We start from the raw sequence: 23342 nt of genomic DNA, 5'->3' as shown, positions 1-23342 counted from the left end.
CACCTAGTGCTGGAACGTCTAGCTTAACCGACGGTTCGAACAGCATTGTTAAAAGTTTACTTTTTATCATGTTACGATTTTCGTAAGAACAGTAGAGCCCGCCAATCGGTTATCATTAATTTACTGTCCACTTTCCATACTATAAATGAATACGCACACCTGATGAAATGTAAAATCTCGTAATTTAAATATCGAATAGTCATAGGAATAATATTTCACGGATTTGCTGTAGCCATTTCTATTGACGAATACATATTGCTTAGATATCCTACAAACGTTACTGTAATATCTACTGTTAATGTTGTATGTATTGCATTCTGCGGGAGCGTTGGACTTGCTATATAAGAAAACTACATTTCTATGATAGATCTGCTAAACGAATTAACGCGACCCACGCTCCGGAAATATTTGTATGTCATTTCTTCTTTTTCTTCTTCTTGATCCTATTTGGTTTTATACTCAAAGATACTCTAGGACCAGGTACACTGTAAGTCATTTGGATGTATTTCAATTTGATTTTATACTCAAACGATTAGGTTATAACGTAGCCATGATGTCCAACAACTTTCTCATGTGTACATAATAAAATAAAAATTATTCAAGGCTCATTATACTCTATACAGTTTGAACAATGAGTATATAAAAATGGAATATGCTTAAGACCTTACATTTACATAAGATTGTCATGTATTGTACTCTTTCCGGGGAAGTACAGTACATTGGTATTCATTGGCATCACTATTTCTACAGTATACCTGACCCAAATTAACATACGAAAACATACGACAAAAGTCATCATCAAGGCGACTGACAAGCATAAAGGGTCCTTGTTCTTATCAAAAACGAAAACTCATCATTCAGAAAACTCAAACTGATCTTCCAGCTGACTATGATTCACATATGTATACTGCTTCGTACAGTAATAATTACCGTATTATATATTATACCTCCTGAATGAATAGGTAAAGAAGTTCATCCCCCGAGACAGAATATTGGAACATAATATCCAGTACGTAACGTGATCTCTAAGAATGCAGTTAATGAGATTATAAGAACTATCATATAAGATATAATTACAACATAACTGTCAGCTCTGTTGGTCCGTGAGTGATTATAGATATATTTTCATGTGTTACTATTTAATTTCGATAGATTTTTGAAATCTCAAATACATGTGATTGGTAACAATAAATAGTTCTGGGAATACTGTCACTTTCTGTTCTTCCCCAATCTCAGTTGCACAGTAGTCAATATATATATGTATACTAGATACTTGCTCCACACGTTTGGTATTTCCCAATCTCCCCACTTTTTCAATACAGGAAAGAATGCTGTAATGGAAGGGAATCTGTAGAATGTAGTTGTGAATATCTGTATCCATGTTCCCTGTTCATGATCTACCAATCTCGATGTAGAATATTAAGAGGGGACATGGAGGCAGTAGACAGTTGTGTCTGGTTGTGTCAAAGTAGTCGGTTTGAATCTGCTTTTCCACTGTGGACAAAGTAAATTGGCAGCAGTCGGTAGGATTGGGTCGCGTAGTCATATTCAGTGAACGTAATAAGATTGTGGTGGGTAGAATTGTGAGTTACTCATTTTCCTTTTTTCTATTCTGATTAGTTACATACTATTATATTAAGATTGTAAATGATAATGAAGAGTAAGTATGAGTGATTAATTTGTCAGCCAGGTGATTTTACACTGGAATCTTGTGCTAGTATACATTTCTTAACCTTACGCTTTATCATTTTGCTGATATATAATATTTATAAATATGGTATTTATGTACAGATATTGGGTCACATTATAAAACACAATCTTACCGTTGACCTTAGGGAGATTGTATGTTACTAATATGTTGATTGCTGTAGTCTTCTTTATCAATGGTTCATAAACATGGATAGTGATGATCATTTATATGTCAGTCTTTTTCCCTGTTATATGTTCGTTATAATAAACTTTATGCTACTCCTTCATACAAGTCATAGAATTTTTACTTTAGAATTTTAGGACGCAAGTGATTATAAACTGTGTGGTTGTTATATTGCTGTTTTGAATGTAACAGGTCAATAATATGCTTGTCAACAGTGCAGTCAAAATATATTAATCATTGAATGTGTTATACAAGTATTATAACGTATATCTATGTTTATAATTCTATGAATATGTTTATAAATTCAGAGTTCTAGTATTAGAGATACAGTATCAAATTTCTTGATTGTGTGTGTAATAAGTGCTTCTAATTTCAGACTTTTTATAATTGGTTGTACAAGAATGAGTGACAGTAGTTATGCATTGTCTTTATTTCACAAGTTACATTTTCTGTTTCATAGTATAGTATCATTTGATATTATAAATAGTAAAGACTTTACAGTCATAAACATATGACTGGCTTATATGACTATCACAAACTGTAATTTATATAAACTATTTATAAATTACTACTATTATACACATATATGTGTATAAAAGATTAGATGATCCTTTTAGTAAGACAGTTTGAACTGTTCTAGTAAACCCATTTTAAAATCTATTTTAATAATTTGTAACAAACAAATCTTGATTAATTACAATATTGTGAAAAGGCAGATATATTAATTCTAGTATATTTTTGAATACTGCTAATGATTTTTAAATAGATTTTTACAAACTCCAGAAATAAATATTTCATTTTCAAATTTGATTTATTCTTGGTTATTGATTTTTGCAATAAAATTGAATATATATCTATTTCTAGATTTAAGCTCAACTTCAAATATGCAGGATAATACGGCATATGAGTCTGATGAATTACATAATGGCACAAGAAAAGAACAATCATCAACGCAAAGGCTGCAAAATGAGAGAACAGTCAACGAGAGCAGTATTTTATCCCCAAACAGCAACCAGACATATTTTGCTGATGAAAGGATTATTATTCCTAATGTAGATACGGTCCGTTTACATCATTTACATAAAAGTAGATTAGGATTTCCATCTACATTTTATTAACACTAAACAGAATAAAACGTAAAAGCAATATAGTTTCTTCTATAATAATTGATTACAGACCTGGTTTAGTTTTCGGAAATTATGGGCATTCACAGGTCCTGGATTCCTGATGTCCATAGCATATCTTGATCCAGGAAATATAGAATCTGATCTACAATCTGGTGTAGTTGCAAAATACAAAGTAAGTTAGCGTTACCAATGAAATATTCAGAAATTTCTCATTTATTTTCATTTCTTAAAAGAAAAAGATCTCATTAAATAAAAATGTTTTTTCAGTTATTATGGGTTTTAATGAGTGCAACAATTCTTGGACTCATCATGCAGAGATTAAGTGCTCGGCTTGGTGTAGTGACGGGTCTTCATTTAGCAGAAATGTGTTATAGGCAATATAAGAAGGCACCAAGATTAATTTTATGGATAATGATTGAAATTGCTATAATCGGAAGCGATATGCAAGAAGTGATAGGAACTGCAATAGCCATATACCTTCTATCAAATAAGATGTGAGTATTCACCACTGATATTTATTATTACTTAATTCAAACACTAAAAATCACTACTTTCACTCTGAATGATTCACCAACTCTATTTTTTTTATAAGATAATTTCTAGTCTGAATATTAGGTAATATCAATTTGTTTATATTGTAAATTATAAGCCTTTTTAATAGTATCATACTCGATCACTCGCAGACACTTAAAGCTAACAGACATTTATTTGCTATATACTAAGTAAATAATAAATAAATATTTCTATAGAAATATTTTGTTTAACATTATAGGGTTCCACTATGGGGTGGAGTTCTAATTACAGTCATCGATACATTCACTTTTTTATTTCTGGACAAATATGGCTTGCGAAAACTTGAATTTTTCTTTGGTTTTCTCATTACAATAATGGCTGTGACATTTGGTTACGAGGTAATGAACATATCTATATAAAAATACAAGAAATCTGAAAACAAGCTGCTGCTTTAAACGCATTTTTAAGTTATATAAAATATTTTTCATTTATCATTTTTTTTTCAGTGTAATACAGTAACTTTTCATTACCTATTGTGGTTTGTCTAAATCCTTTTGACTTATTTAATTTAATCATGACCTTATGGTAATCTTGAAATGACATCTCTCGATAAATAGATAAGAGCGGGCCACTGGTCAATTGGATCTATCAATGGACCAGTAGCTATTGAGTACTGGGCCACTTTTATATGTTTGCTGGATTCTTTATATTCAGTAAAATCACCAATCATTTAATGACATCTAAAATATCGTAAGAATAAATAATATGAGATATCAATGTTTCTAGTACATCGTATCAGCACCACCACAAGATGAAGTTGTAAAAGGCATGTTCACACCATGGTGTAAGGACTGTGATAATAGAGCATTACTGCAAGCTGTTGGTATTGTTGGTGCAGTTATAATGCCGCATAATCTTTACCTTCACAGCGCTCTTGTTAAAGTAAGCAAGAAAGATGCATACACATGTACACAAGTTATGACTGTAATAAGTGCAGTTACTTAATATTCTAAATTTATGTCCAGTCAAGAGATATTGATCGCAAAGAACCTTCTAAGATCAGAGAAGCCAACATGTATTATTTCGTCGAAGCCTGTATCGCCTTATTCGTATCGTTTTTAATCAACGTCTTCGTGGTCGCAGTATTTGCAGACGGCTTGTATCAGAAAAAGAATGAAGATGTTGTAAGTATAGATAACAAAATATTAAACATATATATATATATGTATAATATCCAATATTGGTTTTTTCTTATCAAAAGAATAAACATATCTAGTTTCACTAACTTTTGTATTACTTCAGTATGCAGTTTGCGAAGCTCATAACTATACTCTTGGTATGGAAACGTTTACGGTGAGCATATTTACACAGACATTTAGTATACTTCAGTTGAGTATTTATAAAAATGAATCTGTAATATACGAAGTTTTATTTTATTTCAGAATGACAATAACACGTTTGATGCCGATCTTTACAAGGGTGGCATCTATCTGGGTTGTCAGTTTGGTGCTGCAGCTATGTATATATGGGCAGTTGGTATTTTAGCTGCTGGTCAGTCATCAACGATGACAGGCACGTATGCTGGTCAATTCGCCATGGAAGGATTTTTGAACCTCCAGTGGGCCCGTTGGAAACGAGTTTTGTTTACAAGAACAATTGCCATCGTTCCAACATTTATGATTGCTTTCTTTGCTCATATTGATGACTTAAGTGGAATGAATGACTTATTGAATGCTGTCATGAGTCTTCAACTGCCTTTCGCCACGTTACCTACAATAGCTTTCACTAGTAGCCCTCAAATCATGGGCGAATTTAAAAATGGATTGTAAGCATTGTTGCAAGCTCATTATAACAATCAATTTCGTTAGTTTAAATGGATACAAATTATGTTGTGTTTTAGAGGAAACAAAATCGTAGCCACTGCGTTATCCGTGCTAGTGATATCGATAAACATATACTTTGTGATCAACACTGTTAAAGAGGATATACCACATCATTGGGCTATCATTTTAGCTATTGCTGTATTTGCAATATTATATTTAGCTTTCTGTTTATATTTGGCACTACATATGGCCGTAAGCATGGGATCAACAACCTTTAGGGACAATTGGGTGTGTAGCAGATTTAAATAGTCTTTTTTCTCATTACTTTTTATTTATGCAAAGATATTTAACGACTTTATTCATTAATACGGTGCATTTTTGTATTATTTCAGTTTGTCACGAAATACATCGGTGGACCGGTGGACCCAAACTTCGGTTTATCCAATCATGCTGCTTATTCTAGGTAAGTTGAATAAAATTGATCAATAAGTCAATGTTGGAATGCATTTGATCGTTATGCTTTTTTATATTAAAATCTTGGTATTAGTAAAACCATGTTATCTTTGTCACAAATTGTTCCTCGCAAACAGATTTATTACAACAATCACGAAAAATGTGCACACTGCTTCTTGCTTTAAATTGAATGCTTTTTTTCTCAATGTTTAATTCCCTGCCGATTGGGTGTTTTCAATATGAAATTATAACTTCTGGTAAGTAAAATATAAGCAACATGCATTTCTGATCGTGCCTATAAATCAGTCATACATCTTATTAGTGTGATCGATTTGATGTTGCGTTTCCTTCGACTTTCAAATAAATATTTAAAATAAAAACTGTCTAGATCGATCATATTATTTGCTAGACACAGAATATATTACTGAGAATATTCTAAAATGTGCATATTAAATTAGCTCATGAAACATCTAATTAAATTATTTAGAATTATTTATTTTATAAGGTATCTCATATATTATCCTATTCAATTACTTACCCTTGGATCATCTTTATTCGATATCACTAATAATCATTGTTTGAGTTATTCACAAAGAATGAATTGTCTACAATACAATTTTGATTCATAAATTTGAGAATGACATTTTCATTCGTAGTTTCTTCAATACGTCGGAAACATCTCTGGACAGCTAGTCGAATATAAACGACTAGAGTAGCTGAATTAAATCTAGCTACAGTTCCTAATATAAAAAACATTTATTGCACCAAGCTTCAAGCTTATAATACTTTGTGACGTCAGCATGAATAGTGTATGGTATGTATTTCTGTGTTCGTTTTCTATCATAAGTTTATCACGTTATCACAACATATAAAGACTGTTGTAAGACTTACAAAAAAATAGGAACTTTATATACATATATATATATTATACGTATAATATATATATATTGGATTAAGTGATCCAATTTTTTCTAATAAATAATTGAGTGAATGCAACTTAAAATGGATTTTAAGTATCATAAGGTAAAAGGAATTGAAATGCACAATCATAAAAATCCATAATCCTCTGTGTTAATTGATATTAAATTGTGTTGATAATAACACATCTATGAAGAAACTTAACAATTATTTACGTGTATCCGCTTCTTGTTCTGCTTTGTGATTCTGCTTTCCTATGAAAATTTCTTTTTTTTCGACTAATTAACCAAAACCTTTGTCTGCATGGCAATTTTTAACCTGCGAAAGTTTGAACTTGCAAACTTGATGTGGATGCGATTAACCAGCAACCTCCAAAAAAGGTAAGAGAAACATACTGTTTGAGACATTTGATCATTAGCTCCAAAGATTGAAAAGTAATTTAAATTAGTTAATTAATTAGATATATGTCAGTGATAAGTGTAATGTAAATGTTTCAGAACAAATACGGCATTTACCATTCAAGATGGCATACATGGGAGTTTTGCAAATCTTCCTACGTACTGATTGTTATCAAATGTAAAAAGCACAATCGAAACAAGAAACGCAGAAGAAGAGAGTCAAAAGTGTTTTTACGTAAAATATACGTTGTTAAGTAAATTATATTTTATAGCTTAAAACATGAACGTTCCTCCTTTAAAACTTCAGTGACATTTGTGATAATGTTCAATTTGTTGAACCTCTTATGATTTTACAAAGTAAATATATGAAAGCAATGTTGCATCGTTATTAATGAGTGCTTTCATCAATAAAATGTGATTGTGTCTGTATAGGTGCATGAGCAATATAATATTGTAACGTTCCGCTCTTATAACCCCCTATCCTTTATCTTCTTTCCTTCCTAACCACCTTTCTCGGCAATGGATATGTCAAAAGCCTCACATAAGTGCATAGCGCACGGTGGATGTGCATAATTATATCTGAGAGAACTCAAATCCTAAAATTCCTCAAAAATCCTATCAACCTCTCACAGCGACGCCGATAAAGAAAAAGGAAAATAGGACCTTTAAATCTCTACTATTACATAATTCCCTTGAAATTAGTCATAGCGAAAATCATGAGAAAATAATATTAGAGATTATTACCTTTATAATTCTAAGAATTCAAAAACTAGTCGAACGACTGGAATCAAAACAAGTGTCCAAGCGCTATCAGCCAGTAGGCGCCAAATACGATACGAAAAACCATTAACTCGGTACTTGTATAAAACGCTAATCCTATTAGTAAAATTAAAAGTCAAATTAAATACTAAATCAAATATCAAATCAAAAATAGACGTTAACACTTTGGGATGATAAAAATCCCCACTAAAATTAACGTATTTCTCTCGAAGATATAAGCAGCAGCTTCCTCGACAGGAATTCATTTGTGTTAAGTTCCGTTGTTAGTCACAACAACCAGTGTATACCAAAAAAGGACAAGAAGCAATAAAAGCTTGAGAAATACCATCTCGATTACAATACATTACAATTACAATATATTACGATTATTTACTTTTAAAATCAAGTGTTCTTTCCTACCAAGACGCCTGCTCAGTGTAAAAGCCCCTCAAAAAGTCTCGCGATTTCTACTTCTCAAAAATTGCGAAACGTCTCAATGTATATTGCAAATTAAAGCAAAAGAGCGTAAAAAGTTTTTTTTTTAAGAAAAAAAATAGGTGCGTCACAAAAATTGGAACTTTCCCCAAACCTTACTCATAAAGAAGGATATCCTATTGTTTAAATACTATGAATGATGAATATGCTCAAGGATAAATATTATTAACGCCAGAATTATATATTTTTAAAAATATCGTATTTTTATATAAAATATTCGTATCTCTGTAAATTATTGGAAGAACCGGTTAGAGTTAACACAGAATGTGATCTTAAAATGTATTCTTTAGAACAAAAAATATAGCACCAATTATTTAGAAGCGCATTAACTATTTGTATGTATAATATATTAAAATATTTGTTTTTCAATGGTAACATTTTTGTGATATTGGTGGTTGCCCTCGTATTATCATTGTATAAAAATGTAGGGAAATTAATAAATGATATTTTTAATGAATCTGTATAATTTTGATATATTTATAACCTTTACATAATATTGAGCAGATTCTTCAATGTTATATTGATACTTTAGTCGTTTGTTTATATTTAACCTTCGGGAATAAAGTTATCTTCGTATGTTAATTACTCTTTACATATGATATTCTGCAAACAAAATATATCGAATTGTGTAAGAATATATTTATGCATGCATTGATACAAAAAGTCGACATTTGACTCAGAGTCGATATGACTACACATAAAATACTTTTATTCACGACTGAGCTATAATAGCCACTTTATACCCTGAAAAGCAGAACTAAAGTAGCATTTTATTCCCGCAAATTTGGTTTTCCCGCAAATTTATTTTATTTCCGCATTTTGCGGGAATAATGAACTGTATTCTCGAAAAATTTTTTATTTTTTTTAAATTTTGAAAATTTCAAAAATTTTTGAAAATTTTGAATTTTTTGAATATTTGAAAAAACGTATATTTCCATCATAATGACGGTGGCTGATTTGGTTCCACTTTTCAGGGAATAAAGTGGCTATTATAGCTCAGTCGTGAAGAAAGCACTATATGTAACACGAGAGTAAAGTCGGTTATTCCCTCGGGTGATTTACTGCCCTCGCTTCGCTCGGGCAGTACACTCTCACCCGCGGGAATAATGAACGACTTTACTCCCTTGTTGCATAATGTACTATTACTTCCGAAATATTAGCGCTTTTATAGTACAATGCATACGTAAGAAGAGTACAGTGGAACCCCGGTTTTTCAAACTCGCTTTATTCGAGTTTTCGAATAATTGAGCTCTCATTAGATTCGCGTGAACCCGTATTATCTGAGCTTTTTAAGACGTGCTTTGATACATATGACGTGCATTAAGTGGTACATACACACTATACATTTAAGTTTGATTTTTCACATAGTATTACAAAGGGTGCGTTCGCAGTAGACGAGAGATGTTGCGCCTTATTACATAAAATAAGCTTCTATTTCCTTACAGAATTGAGTCCGTCTTATCCGAGTTGGGTAATTCTGTCGATTAGCCCCTTTTCCGAAAAATGGCCGGAAATTTTGTTTTCCAGTTGCAGTGGCTTACAACCATCCGTCGTAGTAAAAATTCGTCGGGGGAGCCTAACATTTTTGGGTACAAATATCTTTTTCAGGCAAAAAACGGATTCATCAATTTATCACAATTTACACTCAACACATATATGCACATACACACATGAACTCATACACCACGCACGCATGCACAAACACACACACATACGACAGACATGACTGTTTTGAGGCCCATAAAGGTGACTCTCACACCGAATTTGTTTATATTTTTTTTATTGTTAATAAAATTGTTTATATTGTTAGGTTAGGTTAGGTTTCGTTAGGTTAGTTTAGCTTAGAATTCCAATGCTGTCACACCCCAAGGTTCTAGTTTTTTTTTTTTTAAAAAAACATTAGCTTGCAGGTTTGACCCCTTAATGTTTTGGGTCCCCAAAGTATCCCGTGGACATACATATTGAGACGTTTCATGGTGTTTTGAGTGTTAGGAATCACGAGACTGTTTGTAGGGTTTGTGCACTGGGCAGGCGTCTTCAGAAACAACTTAGACACTGGAGTTTTTAAAATAATAAAATAATGATATATTGTCCTATAAATTACAGACTAGGTATCCTTAATACTCTATTTTGCTCTGTCTCACACATATACCCACGCTTTACAATTGTCTCCAGCTTGCCTGTAATACCACAGGCGACAAGAAGTGTTTTTGTTTACTTTATTCTCTCTGCTAGCCTTTTGGATTGGAGAGAGGTAGCTGGAACCACAATACAGCAGATTGCACAATACGTCCGAAGACCGTGGGCCAGCTATTGGTTCGGATGATAATGATTCAGTACCCACAGGAGATCACAATGAACCCCGTTTGCTGAATTCCTTATCTTAAGGATAGGTTCGACTCAGACAGCTACTAATCACAATGATATTGGGAGCTGAACTTTTTAAGGAGTGTGGTTGTTCTGTAGTGGTCGATTTCTGACAGCTCCAGCACAATGCCTTTGATGCAGAATATCTACAAGGATGGCAGATTTCCTGATACAGGGTGGAGACACAATGCTTTCCAAGACCAGGAAATTGCCGAGGATGAGTTCCCACAGTTTGCAGTACAATACTGTTCACTGGTTCGCTCTGGAACAGAGGATTGGTTTTCTCCTAGCTTTTTGATGATTTACACTTTCCAAATCTTTACTAGCTTCTTGTCGTCTTGTGGAGTACAAGGGTCTTGTCGATTCGTCTAGATAGATACGAGTGGACCGAATGAATTTTGTTCGCTCTGGAACAGAGGATTGGTTTTCTCCTAGCTTTTTGATGATTTACACTTTCCAAATCTTTACTAGCTTCTTGTCGTCTTGTAATGTACAAGGGTCTTGTTAATTCGTCTAGATAGATACGAGAGGACCGACTGAATTCCTATCGAGGAAGCCGCTGCTTATATCCTCAATAGGCATACGTTAAAACTAGTGGGGATGACGATTTTTATCCACCCGAGGTGTTAACGTCGCTTTTTGGATTCAATATTTTGATTTATTATTTGATTTGATTGTTTGATTTGACTAATTGGATTAACGGTTTCTTCAAGTACCGGTTTACTGGTATTTCTATTGTCTTCGGCGCGTGCTGGCTTATAGCGTCTGGGCACTTGTTTGTTTTGATTTCAGTCTGTCGACTGTATTTCGGATTCTAGGAATATTAAAGGTAATAATTTATAATATTACTTCCTCATGCCTGTCGCTGTGACTAGTTTCAAGGGAATTATGCAATATTAGAGAATTAAAGGTCCTATATTCTCTTTCCTTTATCGGCGTCGCTGTGAGAGGTCGATAGGATTCTTGAGGAATTCTAGGATTTGAGGAGTTCTCTCAGATACTGTTATGCACATCCACAGTGCGCTATGCACTCTTATCTGGGGCTCTTGACGTATCCATCATCGAGAATGATGATTGGGAAGGAAAAAGGATAAAGGATAGGGGGGTATAAGGTCGGAACGTTACAATATATATATATATATAAACGCGTGTGTGTGTGTGTGGTCATTGCAGAACGTTATGTCTGTTTAGTGGGTTTTGGTTAAAATAAAAAAATAAAAAAAAATTCCGGCTTCCCCGACTGATTTTCATTATTTAACATGCCAACAAGCCAATCGAGGTGAAAAAAAAATTCTATAGGCTTTTTTCGGAAAAGGGGCTAATCGACAGAATTACCCCGAGTTGAGGTCGGTTCACAATAGCTCAAATAATCGAGCTTCCACTGCAATATCAAGTTATAGATTTTGTATGCAGAAGCCATAATTACTTAGAACGTTAAAACTCTTAATTTGACTAATTGTACTCAAAATATTAGAACATTAATTGTTTCAAGATTTAAATCAGTATACATTTAATTAATATATGTATTTACTTGGCTCAGTTTCCGGCTTCATTTCTAAACTAATATAATCGAAGTAAGTAAACAGAATTTGTAAAACATTAATTAATTTCGATATAAGTTTCAAAAATTATGAACATGAATAACAATTGTGTATATGATTGAATAATCAAATTATGCAATGTAATGGGCACCTTGTTATAAATATTTTCATCGTAATGGGATTTTGTCTTCCTTAGATGATAATAAAATGTCACAAATATTCGTTTAATAATATTAAATTAATTGATAGATCACAAGTAAATCTCTATTTAAATAACTTACTAACCTACTACCTTGGCAAATGCATAGGAGATAATTTATACGTAATATTGTATACATATTTTCTAGCAGAAAGTTGATAAAAAGTTCAAATAAATTGCCATATACATAAAAATCGATTTGTGTAAACGTTAATTAAATTACATGAAGATCATTTAATTTCAATAAAATATGCACCATTCCATCGGAATACATTTGTAACTAATTTTTTTATCTCGATACAAATTTCAATGAACTTCTCATAAGTTTCATATTTAGAGAATATCATCAAAACTAAATAAGATTTAATGAGACTGTAGGGAAATCCAAAAGATATCGTATATTTCTTAATCTTTGCAAACTATACTATAAACTTTCAATTCATGGCAAAATTAAAAAAATATATATAGGGTGTCCCAGCACAGATGTTGAGAACAGGTATGGCTTCGAATGTATAAAGAAACACCTTCCCACCAAGCTCAATTCATGCATTGAATCATCTCCTCACAACTTTTCCAATGTTTATTATAAACGGATCAAATCCGGTACATCCGGGAGTGTCTTTACACATTCAAAGCCACATCGTCTTTCAAGGTCTGTGCTCGAACACCTTGTATATTTCTACTTGATCTCCACAGATTTTGAATTTTATTTAAATTCTCTTTTCTCTTTTTTTTAACCTCAGAATTCAAAGATTCTCTGAACACAATCTATATATATTTTCGAATAGTTTACCTATATGTAGTTTCAGTATCAAATGGAAACAACAAAATAGTAACTCATTTGTGATAATAATCCACAAAGAATCTCGAGGATACTTCAACCAATCATTTTCTTCGCACTTCAACTGTCGCGATATTAATCATCATATATTTAAATTCAAACGTATTTTTAGAAACATGTTATTGATGAAATATCCGAACATTTATTTCACAGCAAAGATCAATGCATCGGGTCACATAAATTATAAGCCTAGTAATTTCCATTTGCCAGTATCTTATATTTTGATGCTTGGATATTCCATCAATAGCCACATTACAATATGCAAGGAACTATCACGTGCAATAACTGTTTAATTCTCTTTAAATTGGATCCGTGGTCAGCCGACGATAATACTGATTATGTTCTCGTTTGTAGTGCCAATACACAAATCCGATAATCATGAACACCAATGAAATTAGCATCAAAATAGACGATGTCAATATGCCTGGAACAAAGGCAATAATAATATTAAGAGACATTAATAACTGCTTGAGATTATCAGACATGTACCATATAAAAATATACAGTGTGTTTCACGCAATGTTCCGGATTTTATAGTGGTAAGCATATGCTAGTCGCTGGGTAATCTCTTGGATGGAGTCCGCACGCTAGATTAAATAAACTGCATATATAGCAGTAAAAATGATAAGGCTACTTGACTGCATGATTCGTTCGTTTTATCTCACGTGTAATACTTTAACAAAGATAAGCCAATTTTGGTTTCTTATAATTCTTTTGAAAATAACAATTGCTGTGATTGGTCAGAGTTCTTGAAATTTCTATGATAAAAATACAATCGGCAATTTCTTCTTACCAAAAATCGTCGTCAAGTTTATACTGGATTCGTGCTGCTCCCAATCTAATACACATTCCTTTTCCCAATCTTCAGGAATAGTATCCTTTGTCAGTTTGACAAATTGATGTAAGGGACACAATGCCAAGCATCCTGGGATTGTTAAGAGAGTTGGTTCGGCACTTGAATTTTTATAAGAGATCTGTAAAGAGTAATAAAGGGATTAAGTCAAATTATCAAGAAATAGAGTTGAAGAATTCTTCACTAACCGTAACAAAGTACTGTTCTTTGGTGTTAACCCTTAATTCCATGAGGACTGTAGCAGTGTATGGTGGACAATGTTCATCGAATACACCCAAAGTCATTAATAAATTAGCTACCGTAGTATCATGGGCACTATAAATCCACAATTTTCTATCAGGATACAAAGCACCTTCCTGCTTCTTCACCATATGATTTATCATTTCACCCAATAATAAACCTAACATCATGAAATGATATAAGTCGAAAAAAATAATGAATTTCAATTGTTTCCCTACTGTATTGTAGGGAAATATGTCACAAACTAATGCCCTGCGATATAAGCAATATCTATAACGAAGTTAATAAAGCGATGACAAATAACTTATCAAAGGAGTATCAGCAGTTTGCTATGTCTAAGTACAGAGTATTTTGTATCAATGTTTGTCAAGGATTTAAGCATAGTTCAGCGTCATACAAGATCATTAAAGTTCGAACTTTGCTTCTACCAAGGATGCACTGTTTTCAAAACTCAGATATACCTTGAACTGAAGAATTGTGAGTTTTCAGTTCATGATATTGATAAATGAATGTATAATTTTCACATGTATTTCATAAGTGATTCATTCATAATGATTATTATATTACCAATTAAATAGAGATACTTGTTTATCACCTCCGTTATGCATAATACAAGCATTAATGTAGTCTTATCAATTTTTCTTATGTAGTGCTGATGATAAAAGACACTTTTTTGCAGAGTAATATTGGGATAAAACGTAAATAATAGAATTCATGACTGCAATTTAAATAAGAATAATAATGACGTATAAAGAAGGTTCATTGTACATTTCTTATCTTGTATGATTCATAATACGTGTAGTCATGGTCACATTTTCATTTGCATTGAATATGTTAAAATAGAGGGACAGGGACAAATTAACCGATTATTAAAAATAATAATTAAATCAACGATTTTAAAAAATCTGATATTACAGTCGCAGCTGTACAATAGTAATAAAGAAAATGGAAATTACAATTGTAACATACCTGATTTTAATCGTTGAAGTATTTTATTATAAGCAGGAAGTTTGAAATCCATTGAAGCGAGTTTTTGCATTTTATATGGAAATACAGGTGTCGTCCATTTAGGTAAAGTGAGATTAAAAATATTCTGAAAACAACATATTATAGATACAATACTTTCTATGTTACTTTTAAAGAAAAGTTTTAGACTCATAAAATATAAAGTATTGAATATGTCAATTTTGTTAGCATTAAACATTTTATCAATGCGATTAAATAACACTGTCGCAAACGACGTTATTATTCTAGTTATTATATTTCCATCTGCCAAGGAATATAGATACTGATAATAATTCCAATGCCATCACTTATTATATAAGGACTCCAAACTCTTACACTATTTACAAATAAATATTTTTTGGTTTAATACTTTTTCAATTAGCGTTACATACTGTCTGATACCAACCTCTATAGAAAGAGTATCATAAAGATACTCAATGGATTCCAGAGAATCAATTTTTTTTCCAGAATGCTCTGTTAGATAAATATAAAGCTTTTCGTTTTCCTTATTGATTCGCTGAATTTCTGGTGAGTTTTTGAGTTTCTCTATCTCATAATCGTATTTTGGACAATATTTCTTAGCTGCCAATAAATTATCTTGCTTTTCAGGTATTGTGTGAATCGGTATTGGCATCCATTTGATGTCATTGTCCCAAATCTGTTTATCTTTAGGTGGATATAAGCCTGCCAAATTTGCTTCTGCTGACATTAGAGTACGATCAACGTCTGTACTTCGGACATAGATATCATACAAGGAGTATGTATCTGGTAGAAGATGCTCATATCGGTTTCTGAGCCAACGACCAAGTAATAAATGTCGGTGTCTGCCAAGCTAATTATCACCAGATAAAATTTTTATATGTTATCAATGATAAGAATCTCTGCTGTTTTTCTTTTAGAAGCATCACAAATACTTGTCTATGCAATACAACAGTAGGTAGTATATTTCAAATTTGTTCAATAGAAATACATTTCAGACAAGACAGTGTAATTGATTTTTCTAATATTGCGTTTAATTAATTATATTGTTTGCAAAGTAAGAAATTCTAAATAAATAATATGATAATAAAGGCTCAAAGACTATATCAATGTATGATTTTTAAGCAACAGATTTAAGAAACAGAAAGTGAAAGTCAACAGGTTTACATAATATACATTTTCATATACTGCGCAAGGACAGGGTATGTGAAATAGGCCAACAAAATGAAAAAAAATGTGACATCTGGTGTGCAGCCAAGGCTTACTTAAAGTATCACATTTCCATGAACAAATTTAGAATATACAGGGAATTAATGTCACTCTGTCTTATACTATTGTTAACATAACATAACGGAATCCAAATTTTTAAGGCTTACATTTGTCAATTGACCAAAAGGTACAGGCCATAGCGATTCATTCTTGTAAGGATCAGTTGGATAAGGATTTAGAGGTGTTCTGTCTCCATGCCTAAATAGCTATAAATAGACAAATGTGTTATCAAAATAAATAACTCATTTTGAAGAACAAAAGTACAATAGTATAATATGCATTTGAATACCAAGTAAAATTGGATCCACAAACATTAACATACAGAAATACCTAAAATGATAACTTAATCAAATTTTCATTACTTAAAAACAAAGCACACAACTAAAAATTCATTGCAAAATAATATTCAAGCTATTCAGTAATAACAAGAACAGTTCTTGTTAGAATCACAATATTGAAAAATATGCTTTTAATTCTATTCAAATGAGATTACAAAAACATATAAGAAAAACAGTTACTTTAGAGGTTACTCTGTTTTGAACAAACTTAAAATAGCAGTCTTCTTTATAAAATAGTAAATGAAAAACGTTTTTATATGCTTCAAGATTAAAGATTCTTATCAAACTTACTACATTGGCAAATATTACAGTTCCAAGATCAATATCTTGCGCGAAACTGCAGCTCAAAGTTAGTATGCATAAATGCACTAACCGGAGATCCATTTTTCCATATGCAAAATTCACACGTTTCACTCAAGAGATATCCCTACCGAATGGAGTTCAAATGAGAGTTGGAAATGGAATTATATTCTAGATACTATACGACCTGTACAATATTGTTTTAACATTTATTATTGACAGCTGTATACTCATTGTACGACGCGACCGAACGTGACAGATATTTGTAAAGAAGCGGGCCACACCAGACCACACTGACTGCCTAGTTTTCCGAACTCGCCCGATCTTAGCCGAATCAGTTAGATCTGGTTACATTCAACAGAAAAGGAAGTATCCATCTGTTATCTGGAATTTGAATGCTAAATTGTTCATTTATAGTTCAGAAATATCCAAAATACATGTAAAGCATTTCTTTTAACTTAACATTTCAATTTCAATTTTTTCAAACCGATACGAACGTTTGCCATTTGAATAATTTGAATATACATATAATAGCTTTTACATTTTGATGTAGGTAGGTAAAGCGAATAGTAGTGAAATATTCAATGGTAAAATCATTTTCTTCTTGCATAGACTGATTAATGTAGTTGAATCAATAAGTTGAATAATTCTTCTATAGAGTGTAATACCAACAATCGTTACACGTTTGTACCAGTTTGTACTGCTAGGTGTACATAATATCTGTCATATGTAAACTTATAATTCTGTTTAATTTTTTATCTCAGCAATGGAGCAATGGGTATATGAAAATCTTTCAAGTCTACTAGATTTTCCTGTTCCTGCTGATTTAACACAGTGAGCAACATATTTACATTTGGAAATTATTTCTTTCATATCTTGTAATAGAGAATTAGTGTTCCTGACTTAGCCTCTTTGTTTCTTCACAGATGTATTTTGCAAATGCGAAATGAAAGGGATTTAGATGAATATCTTCAGACATTGCTGGATTACAGTAACCCCAAGCACAGGCAATTTATTATCGAGCTTAAAAAGCAGCAAGGTAGTCACATTGTTTGTCTGAAAATTAACTGCATAGCAAAATTTATATATCACACTGTATAACACGTTATTACCTTTCTGAAAAAACATTTGATATTTCATTATACATTTGTTTTGTTATAGCTACTAAGAATGACTTGATAGGATATAAAAAGTTAACTGGTAACAACAATGTTACTCAGAAACAAAATGAGAAGAAGAAAGGAAAAGTTAAAGGCAAAGAGAATCTAATGGTATATCAAAATTATTTTGTTTTTGTATAAGGAGCAAATAATATTAGCTATTAATTTTATTACAGGAAAGCATGAAAATTGAAAAAGTAGAAAAACCAGAGAAGAAGAAAAAGTTTGTAAATTTATATTCTCAAGAAGGTAGAGATAGAGAAACTATTCTTTTAAAAGGTATTTGTTGCTAATCTTATAAAGTAATTTATTAGATAAAAATTCTATTTTAACATAGCACCACAACAAAATGTGTATTCCTTAAAATAGGTAGACACATATGTAATTGCGAGGCTAAGAAACATGCTTTGATAAATAACTGTATTAACTGCGGAAGGATAGTGTGTGCACAGGAAGGAGCTGGTCCATGCTTTTTTTGTAACGAACTTGTTTGCTCTCCTGATCAACAAGCCATTCTTTCAAGTAATAGCAAGCAAGCAGATAACTTGTATAATAAACTTATGGAGCAGAAACCAACAAAGGAATTAGAAGATTCAATGAAACATCGTAATAAGCTCCTTGAATATGATCGTAACAGGTAGATTAAATATTATAGCGAATTCATACCAAATACTCATAAAATATATACTTATAAGTAAATAAACAAGTGTTTTAAATAACTCTACATTGGTAGTGCACGAAGAACCAAAGTCATTGATGATGAAAGTGATTATTATCAAGCAAACAGTGTTTGGCTGTCAAATGCAGAACGTGAAAAATTACAAAAACAGGAAGAGGCAACACGAGCCAAAAAGCATGGTTCACGATTAAACCGGAAAGTCATTCTCGACTTGGCTGGCAGAGAAGTTATTGATGAATTTGAAGAGATAGACGTTTTCAATGATCAATTGTCAGAAGATTCTCATGAAATGATTCAAAGTGATGCTTTAATGGACTCCATGTTTCCTTCATTAGATTTTGAACAACCAGTTGTAAGTTTTTTAAATTCATTTAAATAACCTTCAGTAAATAATATTTGATCGCATTTAAATATTTGATAACAGTATGTCGAGGTAGATTCCTGGACATCGAAGCCATCGAATGAATCGAATACCTTAAATACAGTATACCGTATTCAAGATAGAGAGTACCTAGAAATGGTTGACGAAGGACTCTGTTTAAGTATGCATCAGCCATACGCATCGTTATTGGTTGCTGGGATAAAAGTGTAAGTTTTATGACAATATTTAAAAAATATGTTATTAATTTTTTTATTCTTTTTTATTAGTCATGAAGGTCGTTCGTGGTACTCAGCACATAGAGGTAGACTTTGGATAGCAGCAGCAACGAAGGTTCCTAATAAAGAGGAAATTTCGGCTTTAGAGCATCGATATCGTGTCCTACTGGGTGGTTAGTATTTTTTGAATGACTTATCTGTATCAGTCACATTCTAATTATATACATAATCCTTTTCCTTATGTAATTATAATACAGACAGCATCAAGTTTCCAAACAACTATCCAACGGGATGTTTATTGGGTTACGTAAACGTAGTGGATGTACTACCACAAGAGGAGTATCGAAGAGTTCATCCTGAGGGAGATACTGATAGTCCATTTGTTTTCATATGTGAGGACTGCAAACAGCTACCAATAAAGTTTCCGATGCAAGGAAAACATAAAATATGTAAGTACTAATACTAGTCGCTATTTCCAATATATGCATAACAAACTTCATATAATTCAATAAATTTCCGAAACAACTTTTTAATCATATAATTATTGAAGAATTACTGATTATTATAATATACGCTGGAACATTTTTTTAATTTCCAGATAAATTGGATAAAAAGATACATCAAGCAGCTGTTAAATCCATAGAGAGGATCAGCAAGATCAAAGGATTCGTCAATTAAGACTTTAATTATCTATTTTTCAGAATACGGCTTCGTATAATAATATATAAACAGGCTGTTAAAATATTGATTCAACAGAAGTCCAGACGATTATATGCCCAAATTAACTTCAATTCTCCATCAAGTAAATTCCAGTCGCTTATTGGCACAGAAACAAATATTTTGTATTGGAATTTAGTCCAGGCATACGTAATATTGAAAAACAACAAAGTTAATAAAATATTAAGATACTTTTTATAATTTATAACACGAAGGTTTTTGATATTGTTCTGTTCCTCATATGTTTTCGGGGCTATATGATTATCAATAAAAAATTTTTTAAATAAAATTAATAAAAATTATTGGATTTTTACCATTTTCCTTATTAATCGTGAGATCATTTTTGCTAAGCGTTAGAAATTTCTTATTTTACTAAAAGGGAAATATATGGACCCTTACTAGACATATCGCTTAACTTTTAACATCTTTATGAACGTATACTCGATTCAATTCTGCACATTTATAAAAACTTCTCCAAGTTTTAGTATTTTTTGAATGACTTATCTGTATCAGTCACATTCTAATTATATACATAATCCTTTTCCTTATGTAATTATAATACAGACAGCATCAAGTTTCCAAACAACTATCCAACGGGATGTTTATTGGGTTACGTAAACGTAGTGGATGTACTACCACAAGAGGAGTATCGAAGAGTTCATCCTGAGGGAGATACTGATAGTCCATTTGTTTTCATATGTGAGGACTGCAAACAGCTACCAATAAAGTTTCCGATGCAAGGAAACGTTAAATATGTGAGTACCAATACTAGTAGCTATTTCCAATATATGCATAACAAACTTCATATAATTCAATAAATTTCCGAAACAACTTTTTAATCATATAATTATTGAAGAATTACTGATTATTATAATATACGCTGGAACATTTTTTTAATTTCCAGATAAATTGGATAAAAAGATACATCAAGCAGCTGTTAAATCCATAGAGAGGATCAGCAAGATCAAAGGATTCGTCAATTAAGACTTTAATTATCTATTTTTCAGAATACGGCTTCGTATAATAATATATAAACAGGCTGTTAAAATATTGATTCAACAGAAGTCCAGACGATTATATGCCCAAATTAACTTTAATTCTTCATGAGGTAAATTCCAGTCGTTTATTGGCACACAAACAAATATTTTATATTGGAATTTAGTCCAAGCATACGTAATATTGAAAAACAATAAAGTTAATAGAATATTAAGATACTTTTTATAATTTATAACACGAAGGTTTTTGATATTGTTCTGTTCCTCGTATGTTTTCGGGGCTATATGATTATCAATAAAATATTTAAAAAATAAAATTAATAAAAATTATTGGATTTTTACCATTTTCCTTATTAATCGTGAGATCATTTTTGCTAAGCGTTAGAAATTTCTTATTTTACTAAAAGGGAAATATATGGACCCTTACTAGACATATCGCTTAACTTTTAACATCTTTATGAACGTATACTCGATTCAATTCTGCACATTTATAAAAACTTCTCCAAGTTGTAAAACCGAGTTACTCGCGTTAAAAAAAAAAAAACGAATGGGAGAAAATTAAAGTTTCCAGTTATGACTACACTTTCAGTTAACTTAAAACGTTAGGTTCGTTTCTTTTTGTATGGTTTCCTTTATTTTCGGATGAAGCACTACAACAGGATCACATGATTGATCCGTTACTAACGAAGGCAGGTAACTGACTGCTCTTCTAAGCAAGCGTCATAGGCGGTTAATATAGTTTCTATTCACACCAATTGCGTTATATAATATCTTTCAACATTTCTTTCAGTTTTGGCTTGTTTATTTTATCAGTAGCAGTACGTGGCATCGACTCTAAGAATATTACACCACCGCGAAGTCTGTTCGTATCCATTACTTCCTTTGCGACTAGGTCGATCAGTTCTTGTTCAGTAACCTAATAACATTTGCCGAATTGAGTAAATGAGTCATAGGCAAAGTAAAGTAAAACCTATCGAATGCATACGGACCTCCCGCCCAGGGACTTTCGTCACAAAGGCTAAGGGATGTTCGTCATCAATTTCATGAGGTTTACCAACCACTGCAGCTTCCTGTACAGCCGGATGTGATTGTAAAATCGTTTCAATTTCTGAAGCTGAAACATGGTAGTTTCTGAACTTTATGAGTGCCTTCAACCTATCGACAAGGAAGAAATTTCCGTCATCGTCATAGTAGCCAATATCGCCGGTACGAAAAAAACCTGACGTAGATAAAAATAAGGTTCTCAGTTTTATATAAAATTTGTATAATGAACTTCCATGAAATTCAGATCCTAATTAATATCAATACCTTCATCGTCAATGGCTGCTTTTGTGGCCTCTGGATTTTTATAATATTCAACCAGTCGTGCAGGTGAGTTTATACATATTTCACCTTTTTGACTAGGTCCCAGAATTTCTCCAGATTGAATATCCACTATTTTGATTTGAACGTTATCAGCTGGCGTCCCCACAGACTCTGGTTTATCATACGATTGTTGTACCGTTGCTAATCCTACTTCCGTTGAACCTATGTAACAAAAAGGTAATCAAATAAACTGTAATAGTGCATCTTTAATTTTATAAATATAAACCAATTGCATCGTACCATATACTTGGAATGTGATTGTAAAATCGTTTCAATTTCTGAAGCTGAAACATGGTAGTTTCTGAACTTTATGAGTGCCTTCAACCTATCGACAAGGAACAAATTTCCGTCATCGTCGTAGTAGCCAATATCGCCGGTACGTAAAAAACCTGACGTAGATCAAAATAAGGCTCTCAGTTTTATATAAAATTTGAATAATGAACTTCCATGAAATTCAGATCCTAATTAATATCAATACCTTCATCGTCAATGGCTGCTTTTGTGGCCTCTGGATTTTTATAATATTCAACCAGTCGTG

General features: G+C 32.1%; 4 protein-coding genes across 22 annotated transcripts in view; 2 read left to right on the top strand and 2 right to left on the bottom strand.

Annotated features, from left to right (window-relative positions):
• The first annotated feature begins 1324 nt into the window (after positions 1 to 1324).
• LOC107275034 (protein Malvolio) lies at positions 1325 to 8244 on the top strand. 15 transcript variants are annotated; one of them, XR_003058204.1, is made up of 15 exons: positions 1325 to 1583; positions 2738 to 2934; positions 3050 to 3172; positions 3268 to 3494; positions 3773 to 3911; positions 4300 to 4455; positions 4539 to 4697; positions 4816 to 4866; positions 4956 to 5338; positions 5414 to 5624; positions 5729 to 5799; positions 5927 to 6046; positions 6446 to 6603; positions 7035 to 7087; positions 7205 to 8244. XR_003058204.1 is itself a non-coding variant. In XM_015754772.1 (13 exons), the coding sequence occupies exons 1-12, from the start codon at positions 1648 to 1650 to the stop codon at positions 7051 to 7053; spliced, it is 1749 nt and encodes a 582-aa protein (XP_015610258.1). In that variant the 5' UTR covers positions 1639 to 1647; the 3' UTR covers positions 7054 to 7087; positions 7205 to 7562. The 15 variants fall into 15 exon arrangements, 4 of the variants coding, with proteins under 4 accessions (XP_015610258.1, XP_015610255.1, XP_024935809.1 ...); XR_003058205.1 differs by having other exon boundaries at positions 1407 to 1571; XR_003058203.1 differs by lacking the exon at positions 1325 to 1583 and adding an exon at positions 1639 to 1660.
• A 4436-nt stretch (positions 8245 to 12680) lies between these two features.
• Positions 12681 to 17578, bottom strand: LOC107275124 (prostatic acid phosphatase). The gene is made up of 7 exons (XM_015754940.1): positions 17283 to 17578; positions 16761 to 16859; positions 15812 to 16237; positions 15370 to 15493; positions 14349 to 14560; positions 14101 to 14281; positions 12681 to 13731 (listed from the first exon to the last, which is right to left on the bottom strand). The coding sequence occupies exons 1-7, from the start codon at positions 17373 to 17375 to the stop codon at positions 13607 to 13609; spliced, it is 1260 nt and encodes a 419-aa protein (XP_015610426.1). The 5' UTR covers positions 17376 to 17578; the 3' UTR covers positions 12681 to 13606.
• A 61-nt stretch (positions 17579 to 17639) lies between these two features.
• On the top strand, positions 17640 to 20722 carry LOC107275122 (activating signal cointegrator 1). Of its 5 annotated transcripts, none has more exons than XM_015754937.2 (11): positions 17640 to 17730; positions 18056 to 18125; positions 18218 to 18330; positions 18453 to 18562; positions 18628 to 18730; positions 18821 to 19088; positions 19185 to 19482; positions 19555 to 19718; positions 19779 to 19900; positions 19985 to 20176; positions 20326 to 20722. In XM_015754937.2, the coding sequence occupies exons 2-11, from the start codon at positions 18058 to 18060 to the stop codon at positions 20403 to 20405; spliced, it is 1518 nt and encodes a 505-aa protein (XP_015610423.1). In that variant the 5' UTR covers positions 17640 to 17730; positions 18056 to 18057; the 3' UTR covers positions 20406 to 20722. The 5 variants fall into 5 exon arrangements, with proteins under 5 accessions (XP_015610423.1, XP_015610424.1, XP_015610422.1 ...); XM_015754938.2 differs by lacking the exon at positions 17640 to 17730 and adding an exon at positions 17737 to 17844; XM_015754936.2 differs by lacking the exon at positions 17640 to 17730 and adding an exon at positions 17844 to 17974.
• Positions 20723 to 22050: 1328 nt separating this feature from the next.
• Positions 22051 to 23342, bottom strand: part of LOC107275125 (ferrichrome siderophore peptide synthetase) — a 7019-nt gene continuing 5727 nt past the window's right edge. The window contains exons 9-12 of the mRNA XM_025079801.1: positions 23045 to 23050; positions 22748 to 22966; positions 22429 to 22658; positions 22051 to 22355 (exon numbers count right to left, since the gene is read on the bottom strand). Of these exons, the coding sequence (XP_024935569.1) occupies positions 22200 to 22355; positions 22429 to 22658; positions 22748 to 22966; positions 23045 to 23050 (611 nt within the window). The 3' untranslated portion in view covers positions 22051 to 22199. The remainder of the gene's footprint in view (positions 22356 to 22428; positions 22659 to 22747; positions 22967 to 23044; positions 23051 to 23342) is intronic.

This window comes from Cephus cinctus, unplaced genomic scaffold (genome assembly GCF_000341935.2).
Source record: "Cephus cinctus unplaced genomic scaffold, Ccin1 Ccin1_scaffold0123, whole genome shotgun sequence".
NCBI classification, from domain to species: Eukaryota; Metazoa; Arthropoda; class Insecta; order Hymenoptera; family Cephidae; genus Cephus; species Cephus cinctus.
Note: the sequence above shows the minus strand (reverse complement) of the source record. Positions and strands in the feature narration are given on the sequence as shown.